Genomic DNA, 11,190 nt, shown 5'->3' on the forward strand with positions numbered 1-11,190 from the left:
AAAACATAATTTGTATTCGTTAAAACAAAACACTCTCATATTTCATATTGCATTAGTTTTTAGTGATGTATATTAGATTATGCAACACTACTGAATATTTTTTCTTAATTATATGTATATCGAATTTTTCTTTATCAATTTGTTCACTCAAACATGGAATGAAGACACATTTGGGTTTTTGTTTACGGGAAATAAAAATATAAAAATTTTTATAAAAAATACCATAAGCTTAAATAAGCATCATTTTAAAGATTTCGTAATAATACATATACTGAAAAATACATCACTGAAAACATTTGAGAATCGAGTAATCATAACCGAAATATAAAATATTTTTACATCGCTATTCGTTATTATCATTAAAAATGGGGAAACGTAAAGGAATGTTTTATGAAAAAAGCGCGTTATTTTTTTGAAATGTCAAAGGTCATCATTTTCATTATTTCAATTTAGTGGTCTGTTTTAAGTCTTTTTTGTGGTTTAAAAAAAAATCAAAATATTAAATGATTTTGAAATAGACGAAAAAGTGAGAGTGAATAATTGAAACTGAATCATATTAATTATATATATTGTTTAATAAAATTGTGTATTTTTTGGATTTACGAGTAGTGAAATAATAAAAAATTTCCATTTTATGTTATGTTATATGTATGTACATTAGAAAAAAATGTTTGTTCGAATTTCAAAGAGTGCCGGGCGGATTATTGTGACTTTAGGTCTAAAAGTTAAATGTGCAAAATTTTACTATTTATATGAAATAAATTTTTGAAAATCCTTAACACGCTGCATTATTTTACAGAAATATGTAGATTTATTTATATTAATGAAAATTACAGTAAAAAAATCTTTTGGAGATTAACCCTATTTCTCCTTTGGGTAAAAATTACCCACAAACTGTATTATCGCTAAAATTCGGAAAAAATGCAAATTTTTCTGTTTTTGTAAAAATTTTGCTACTAAATAATTACTTTTGCAATTGAATGCAAAATAATCGAAAAAATAAAATAAATCGTACGTAATTGTCGTTGTAATGAGATATAAATGACAAAAATTGGTTAGAAAATGTTAAAGTTATTAAAAATTCCCCAGACCATTAACGTGTCACTAAATGATCAGAGAACGATGGAAAAAAACATGGAAAATTACCTAGTGTGGGTTATAGGACTTGCTGAGTACATTACAAATTGTGTCAAAAAATTTCAGAAACACCTTCAAATTCAGAAGTTATTCTGAAAAAACCGTTTACAGTGATTTTTTTCAACTTATCGATCTGTAACTCAGTCAGTTTTTGTTCAATTTTTATTTTTTAACGTGTTGGAAAAGAAAACTTATTACGCTTCAAAATGACATGCATTTATTGATACATTTGTAAGTTATAAGTATTGTTTTTGTTACGATCTTTTTTGATTTGAGTCGCTTTTCATTGCTTATTTTGATATGAAAGCTTATAAAAATTTATATCAATGTATAAAGAAAAGTTCTTAATAAAACAAATTCAAATCGGATGAAAACTGTAAAAGTTATTCAACTTTTCATTAATACCTTTTTGAGTATTTTCTCCCCCAGCGCATATACATAAATGTAAAAAAAACAGGGTAAATATTTTCGAACTTTTTTCGAAAAAGTTTAATATCTTTTGCAAATATAAACCGATTTTAATAAGTAATATCTCCTTTTTGTCTATATAATTGTCATTAAAGCACTGTGCAAAAAAAATTTGGTTTTCATAGAAAAAAATTAAAATAACTATTGTAGAATTTGAAAAATTACGAAAAAAATAAAAAAAATTTAACTATTTTAATAACTCAAACAAATTCTTAGATTATGCATTGTAGCATGCATAAAATGAAAGGTTAATTTTTTAACTATCCATAATTTTTTAAAATTTTGAAATCGGTTTTAAAATGTCTGAGTTAGAGGTATTGAAGTACTACCTACCCTAAAATACTTGTTTCAAAATATGTAACTCAAAATTTTGAAAACGGTTTTATCCTCACCTAGGCATTCAACCTCCATTAGGTCGCTTTTCAAGTTCTGACAAAAAGTGTTATTTTGAAGCAGTGTTATTATCATATTTTATTTATTAAAATCAACAATAACACATTAATTTTAATTGTGTAAAATCTGGAGAACTATTATTGTGAATGTCTTCGAACTTTATACAGGAGTAAATAGTTATTTTCGAATATCTGGAAAACTATAATTGTGGAAGTCTTAAAATTTTGCCCTAATATCACCCTTACTATTCTAAATTTTTTGGGTGAAAATGTTATTGTGTTAGTGGGCGTGGCATCTCTCATACAAAGTAAATAGTTAATTTCGAATATCTGGAGTACTATAATTGTAAAGTATTTAAACTTTGTATGAATCAAATTCTTGTCACTACACGGAGATTGGCTGAAAATGGGTGAGATTGAATTTTTTAAAGTAAATAGTTATTTTCAAATATCTGGAGTACTATAATTGTGAAATTCTTCAAACTTTATATGAATCAATTTTATATCACGACATGAAGTTTAACCAAATTGGGAAGAATCGGAACAAGGTTTAAGTCACCTGCCGCACAAAGGAAAATAAATATATTCAGAACTATAATTGCGAGATTCCTCAAACTTTGTCCGATAGCTCACTTATCATTTTACATAGTTTGGCTGTAAAATGGTCGGGATTGGATTAGTGGGAGTGACACCTCCCACACAAAGTATATAGTTAATTTCGAATATCTGGAGTACTATAATTGTAATGTATTTAAACTTTGTATGAATCAAATTCTTATCACTGTACAGAGTTTAGCTAAAATGGTCTAGATCGGAACAGTGGGTGTGAAACTTTCCATTCAAAGTACATAGTAAATTTTGAATATCTGGATAATTAAAATTGCGAGATTCTTCAAACTTTATCTAAAAATTTATTTTTTATAATTTTACCTAATTGTTTCACCTCATTAAAAAAATAGTTTATAAAATCTTTAAAATTTTTATATTTTACTACGTAGGAGTAACGAAGCGCAGCGGGTTATTTAATAAAGTTTACCTATTTCAGTCCATAATTTAAAATTTGTATTTTTAATCGCTTTTATCAGCTTTTTATTATTTGAAGTAATAAATTCAACAACTCACCTTTAACTAAAGGTACAAGTATCCTAGAGTGAGTATCGTGCCATTTATTTTTCATGAAAGTTAAATAATGTTTACTAATGAGTTTATTGAAACACATAGAAGTTAATGCACTAAGTACCTATGTATATTGTTAAATAGTGATATTCAGTTTTTAGAAAATACTATATTTCAGAAAATAAAGCATCCTTGTCTATCGGTATTTCCAATTTTTGATTTTTTTATATTTTTTGTGGGAATTAATGAAAAAGTTGTTTTTTTTAAACGGGACAAATGGCGTCCCGTTCAGAGTATCGCCGGGACACGGGACATTCGACTCTAAAACTGGTCTGTGCCGACGAAAACGGGACGGTTGACAAGTCTACACTTGAACAAGAAATTTAGGGAAAAAATTAAAATATTTTGAGAAATATTAAAATAAAATGTAATTTTTACCTAAAATTAGGGTTTTTAATTTCCCGACCTTTTTTGATTCCCGGGAAACGGGAAAATGTTTTTCTACATTCTACAAAATGTATATAATAATACTGTGAATTATGAATATTCACCCTTATCGTGGTTGGCGTAAACGTCTTACGCCTACGACTGTTTCGTACTAGATTAAAGATAAAATGCAAACTGTGTCTTTATTCTAGTACGAAACTGTCGTAGGCGTATGACGTTTACGCCAACCACGATAAGGGTGATTATAGAAAAATTTCATATAAAAACTTAGTGTTATAATCATTATATATAAAGCTTCGTATTAATTAATTCAATTTGAACTTAATTCATTTCATAAATCCATTCACAATATCTAATTCTTTAGCTTCCTTTAAAAGCTTCAATTTGAGTTAAAATGTTTTTTCTCATTCAGTTTTATTTAGCTTTTAATCATTTACAAAATGAATTGAAACAAATTTTATTTTAGTAAAAGGAATTAATCCTTTATTCTACTAGAGTTTTGTGGAATAATTCGCACCGGTCCATTTTGGCATTGAATATTATTCACTTTTATTTCTAGATCGTGCAGTTTTCCATATGTCTTTTTAAATGTCAATTCGTTAAACCCCAACTAAATAATAATATTAAGTGACCTATTATTTCCCAGATATAAACGAAAAACTGTAAAAAAAACTTTTCACTTTAAAAAAATGGAGTTCTAACATGTTTTCTTTGTAATTTCATCAGGTTTTATTTTCCGAAAATCACGACCAAAAATCCCGGGAATCGGGAAGTGAAAAATTGGCAAAATTCCCGGGAATTCTCGGCATAAAAACCCTACCTAAAATATATCCGTATTTATTTGTGAATGAGCTTTTGTCTTCGTAAGATACCGCTAACCAATTCGCAAGTATGACCAATAAAATTTAATTTTTTAACGGCAGTTTCAAATCTTCATTTTTATAATTTTAAAAATTTTGTTAAACAAATTTCAGAATTTGTTGATCATCATATTGGGATTTATTGAGATTATAATAGGGATTAAAAATATGAAAAAATTATGTCAATACCTCCAGTACAGTTTTTCAGTACCTGTGATTTGAATTTTGCGATTTTCGAGAAAAACAAATTTTTTGGCCATATTTTGGCGAATGATCCCAATTTCCTGACTGTCATGAATTTTAAGTAAAACCAATTCATGATAGGTAATTTTAAATTTCTTCTGAAAGTGTTACTAAAATCGGAAAACGTTAACCTTTAAATCGTGATGGTCAAAGGTCAAGTTTTTCAATATTTGGAATTTCTAATGGAAAGATAGCGAAATGTTATATACTTTTGGGCCGATTTTAATGAAACTTGAGAAAAATATATATATTATATATGTGGGGCATTTCACGTCAAGTGAACCAACTTTTGAAATCGATGTCTTCCGATCGCGATGAAATTTGTTAGTTTTATTGGATATTAATTCGGACACCATTTTTCAACAAGATCGGTCAAGAACTCTCTGAGTTATAGGAGGTTAGTTTTATTGGATATTAATTCGGACACCATTTTTCAACAAGATCGGTCAAGAACTCTCTGAGTTATAGGAGGTCAAAATTTGACATTTTGGCCAAACAGGTGTTTTTTTTTATTAGTTTTATTGGATATTAATTCGGACACCATTTTTCAACAAGATCGGTCAAGAACTCTCTGAGTTATAGGAGGTCAAAATTTGACATTTTGGCCAAACAGGTGTTTTTTTTTATCCATATAACTTATTACCTATTGTTCTTAGCAAAATGTGTCCCAAATAGTTTAGATAGCTATTTATGCAATCTTTCGAAAAAAAAAATTAAAAAAATTTAATAAAATATTTTTGATTTTTTTTTTAAATCAAAAATATTTTTGACTTTTTTTTTCAAAATGGGCCCTTTTTATTTTTTTTTTTATTTTTTTTAAGAAAGCTTAGGTCTTTTCCTAAGCGACCTATATGGTCGCTTAGTGGGATGCGAGTGGGATATCTATCAAAAAAAATATTTTGTAACTCAAGATTTAAAATTTTTGAATTTTTTTGCAAAATCAAAAACTTTGTTGACTTTTTTTAAAAAAATGGACAAATTTTTTATTTTTTTTTTGCTCAGAAGAAAGCTTATGTGTTTTCCTTTAACACCCTTTTTGTCGCTTAGTGAGATGCGAGTGGGATATCTATAAAAAAAATGTTTTGTAACTCAAGACATACAATTTTTTACTTTTTTTTGAAAAATCAAAAACCTTTTTGACTTTTTTTTCCAAAATGGACTCTTTTTTTTATTAATTTTTTTTTCTCCAAAGAAAGCTTAGGTCTTTTCATTTAAAACCTTTTTGGTCGCTTAGTGGGATGCGAAAAAATAAATGTTTTGTAACTCAAGACAAAGGTTTTTAAATTTGCACTATTTTAATTTTGTTCATATTTGTGTGTAAACCTTAAAAATTAAACTTACGCAGAGAAACTAGACACATTAGACTTTCCGATGGTATGTAACATACCCAACTAAAATTTCATATCCTCGATACTGTACCCATAATATGTTAACCTCAGGAATAAAAATCACTTTTTTTCTATGGAAATGTTGAATAATTTAATTTTGTTATTTATTTGTAATAATAATTAATTTAATATATAATAATAATAATAATAATAATAATAATAATAATAATAATAATAATAATAATAATAATAATAATAATAATAATAATAATAATAATAATAATAATAATAATAATAATAATAATAATAATAATAATAATAATAATAATAATAATAATAATAATAATAATAATAATAATAATAATAATAATAATAATAATAATAATAATAATAATAATAATAATAATAATAATAATAATAATAATAATAATAATAATAATAATAATAATAATAATAATAATAATAATAATAATAATAATAATAATAATAATAATAATAATAATAATAATAATAATAATAATAATAATAATAATAATAATAATAATAATAATAATAATAATAATAATAATAATAATAATAATAATAATAATAATAATAATAATAATAATAATAATAATAATAATAATAATAATAATAATAATAATAATAATAATAATAATAATAATAATAATAATAATAATAATAATAATAATAATAATAATAATAATAATAATAATAATAATAATAATAATAATAATAATAATAATAATAATAATAATAATAATAATAATAATAATAATAATAATAATAATAATAATAATAATAATAATAATAATAATAATAATAATAATAATAATAATAATAATAATAATAATAATAATAATAATAATAATAATAATAATAATAATAATAATAATAATAATAATAATAATAATAATAATAATAATAATAATAATAATAATAATAATAATAATAATAATAATAATAATAATAATAATAATAATAATAATAATAATAATAATAATAATAATAATAATAATAATAATAATAATAATAATAATAATAATAATAATAATAATAATAATAATAATAATAATAATAATAATAATAATAATAATAATAATAATAATAATAATAATAATAATAATAATAATAATAATAATAATAATAATAATAATAATAATAATAATAATAATAATAATAATAATAATAATAATAATAATAATAATAATAATAATAATAATAATAATAATAATAATAATAATAATAATAATAATAATAATAATAATAATAATAATAATAATAATAATAATAATAATAATAATAATAATAATAATAATAATAATAATAATAATAATAATAATAATAATAATAATAATAATAATAATAATAATAATAATAATAATAATAATAATAATAATAATAATAATAATAATAATAATAATAATAATAATAATAATAATAATAATAATAATAATAATAATAATAATAATAATAATAATAATAATAATAATAATAATAATAATAATAATAATAATAATAATAATAATAATAATAATAATAATAATAATAATAATAATAATAATAATAATAATAATAATAATAATAATAATAATAATAATAATAATAATAATAATAATAATAATAATAATAATAATAATAATAATAATAATAATAATAATAATAATAATAATAATAATAATAATAATAATAATAATAATAATAATAATAATAATAATAATAATAATAATAATAATAATAATAATAATAATAATAATAATAATAATAATAATAATAATAATAATAATAATAATAATAATAATAATAATAATAATAATAATAATAATAATAATAATAATAATAATAATAATAATAATAATAATAATAATAATAATAATAATAATAATAATAATAATAATAATAATAATAATAATAATAATAATAATAATAATAATAATAATAATAATAATAATAATAATAATAATAATAATAATAATAATAATAATAATAATAATAATAATAATAATAATAATAATAATAATAATAATAATAATAATAATAATAATAATAATAATAATAATAATAATAATAATAATAATAATAATAATAATAATAATAATAATAATAATAATAATAATAATAATAATAATAATAATAATAATAATAATAATAATAATAATAATAATAATAATAATAATAATAATAATAATAATAATAATAATAATAATAATAATAATAATAATAATAATAATAATAATAATAATAATAATAATAATAATAATAATAATAATAATAATAATAATAATAATAATAATAATAATAATAATAATAATAATAATAATAATAATAATAATAATAATAATAATAATAATAATAATAATAATAATAATAATAATAATAATAATAATAATAATAATAATAATAATAATAATAATAATAATAATAATAATAATAATAATAATAATAATAATAATAATAATAATAATAATAATAATAATAATAATAATAATAATAATAATAATAATAATAATAATAATAATAATAATAATAATAATAATAATAATAATAATAATAATAATAATAATAATAATAATAATAATAATAATAATAATAATAATAATAATAATAATAATAATAATAATAATAATAATAATAATAATAATAATAATAATAATAATAATAATAATAATAATAATAATAATAATAATAATAATAATAATAATAATAATAATAATAATAATAATAATAATAATAATAATAATAATAATAATAATAATAATAATAATAATAATAATAATAATAATAATAATAATAATAATAATAATAATAATAATAATAATAATAATAATAATAATAATAATAATAATAATAATAATAATAATAATAATAATAATAATAATAATAATAATAATAATAATAATAATAATAATAATAATAATAATAATAATAATAATAATAATAATAATAATAATAATAATAATAATAATAATAATAATAATAATAATAATAATAATAATAATAATAATAATAATAATAATAATAATAATAATAATAATAATAATAATAATAATAATAATAATAATAATAATAATAATAATAATAATAATAATAATAATAATAATAATAATAATAATAATAATAATAATAATAATAATAATAATAATAATAATAATAATAATAATAATAATAATAATAATAATAATAATAATAATAATAATAATAATAATAATAATAATAATAATAATAATAATAATAATAATAATAATAATAATAATAATAATAATAATAATAATAATAATAATAATAATAATAATAATAATAATAATAATAATAATAATAATAATAATAATAATAATAATAATAATAATAATAATAATAATAATAATAATAATAATAATAATAATAATAATAATAATAATAATAATAATAATAATAATAATAATAATAATAATAATAATAATAATAATAATAATAATAATAATAATAATAATAATAATAATAATAATAATAATAATAATAATAATAATAATAATAATAATAATAATAATAATAATAATAATAATAATAATAATAATAATAATAATAATAATAATAATAATAATAATAATAATAATAATAATAATAATAATAATAATAATAATAATAATAATAATAATAATAATAATAATAATAATAATAATAATAATAATAATAATAATAATAATAATAATAATAATAATAATAATAATAATAATAATAATAATAATAATAATAATAATAATAATAATAATAATAATAATAATAATAATAATAATAATAATAATAATAATAATAATAATAATAATAATAATAATAATAATAATAATAATAATAATAATAATAATAATAATAATAATAATAATAATAATAATAATAATAATAATAATAATAATAATAATAATAATAATAATAATAATAATAATAATAATAATATAATAATAATAATAATAATAATAATAATAATAATAATAATAATAATAATAATAATAATAATAATAATAATAATAATAATAATAATAATAATAATAATAATAATAATAATAATAATAATAATAATAATAATAATAATAATAATAATAATAATAATAATAATAATAATAATAATAATAATAATAATAATAATAATAATAATAATAATAATAATAATAATAATAATAATAATAATAATAATAATAATAATAATAATAATAATAATAATAATAATAATAATAATAATAATAATAATAATAATAATAATAATAATAATAATAATAATAATAATAATAATAATAATAATAATAATAATAATAATAATAATAATAATAATAATAATAATAATAATAATAATAATAATAATAATAATAATAATAATAATAATAATAATAATAATAATAATAATAATAATAATAATAATAATAATAATAATAATAATAATAATAATAATAATAATAATAATAATAATAATAATAATAATAATAATAATAATAATAATAATAATAATAATAATAATAATAATAATAATAATAATAATAATAATAATAATAATAATAATAATAATAATAATAATAATAATAATAATAATAATAATAATAATAATAATAATAATAATAATAATAATAATAATAATAATAATAATAATAATAATAATAATAATAATAATAATAATAATAATAATAATAATAATAATAATAATAATAATAATAATAATAATAATAATAATAATAATAATAATAATAATAATAATAATAATAATAATAATAATAATAATAATAATAATAATAATAATAATAATAATAATAATAATAATAATAATAATAATAATAATAATAATAATAATAATAATAATAATAATAATAATAATAATAATAATAATAATAATAATAATAATAATAATAATAATAATAATAATAATAATAATAATAATAATAATAATAATAATAATAATAATAATAATAATAATAATAATAATAATAATAATAATAATAATAATAATAATAATAATAATAATAATAATAATAATAATAATAATAATAATAATAATAATAATAATAATAATAATAATAATAATAATAATAATAATAATAATAATAATAATAATAATAATAATAATAATAATAATAATAATAATAATAATAATAATAATAATAATAATAATAATAATAATAATAATAATAATAATAATAATAATAATAATAATAATAATAATAATAATAATAATAATAA

General features: G+C 15.0%; 2 protein-coding genes across 2 annotated transcripts; both read left to right on the forward strand.

The window, feature by feature from the left end:
* Nucleotides 1–6,296: 6,296 nt before the first annotated feature.
* LOC135953108 (myb-like protein D) lies at nt 6,297–6,809 on the forward strand (the record flags this gene model as incomplete). The annotated part of the gene is made up of 1 exon (XM_065502786.1): nt 6,297–6,809. A coding segment is annotated over one exon (513 nt), but the record flags the coding sequence as incomplete, so codon positions are not given.
* Nucleotides 6,810–8,450: 1,641 nt separating this feature from the next.
* Nucleotides 8,451–9,287, forward strand: LOC135953107 (probable serine/threonine-protein kinase clkA; the record flags this gene model as incomplete). Its single annotated transcript, XM_065502785.1, has 1 exon — nt 8,451–9,287. A coding segment is annotated over one exon (837 nt), but the record flags the coding sequence as incomplete, so codon positions are not given.
* Between the last annotated feature and the right edge of the window lie 1,903 nt (nt 9,288–11,190).

The sequence above is a fragment of the Calliphora vicina genome, chromosome 3 (genome assembly GCF_958450345.1).
Source record: "Calliphora vicina chromosome 3, idCalVici1.1, whole genome shotgun sequence".
NCBI classification, from domain to species: domain Eukaryota; kingdom Metazoa; phylum Arthropoda; class Insecta; order Diptera; family Calliphoridae; genus Calliphora; species Calliphora vicina.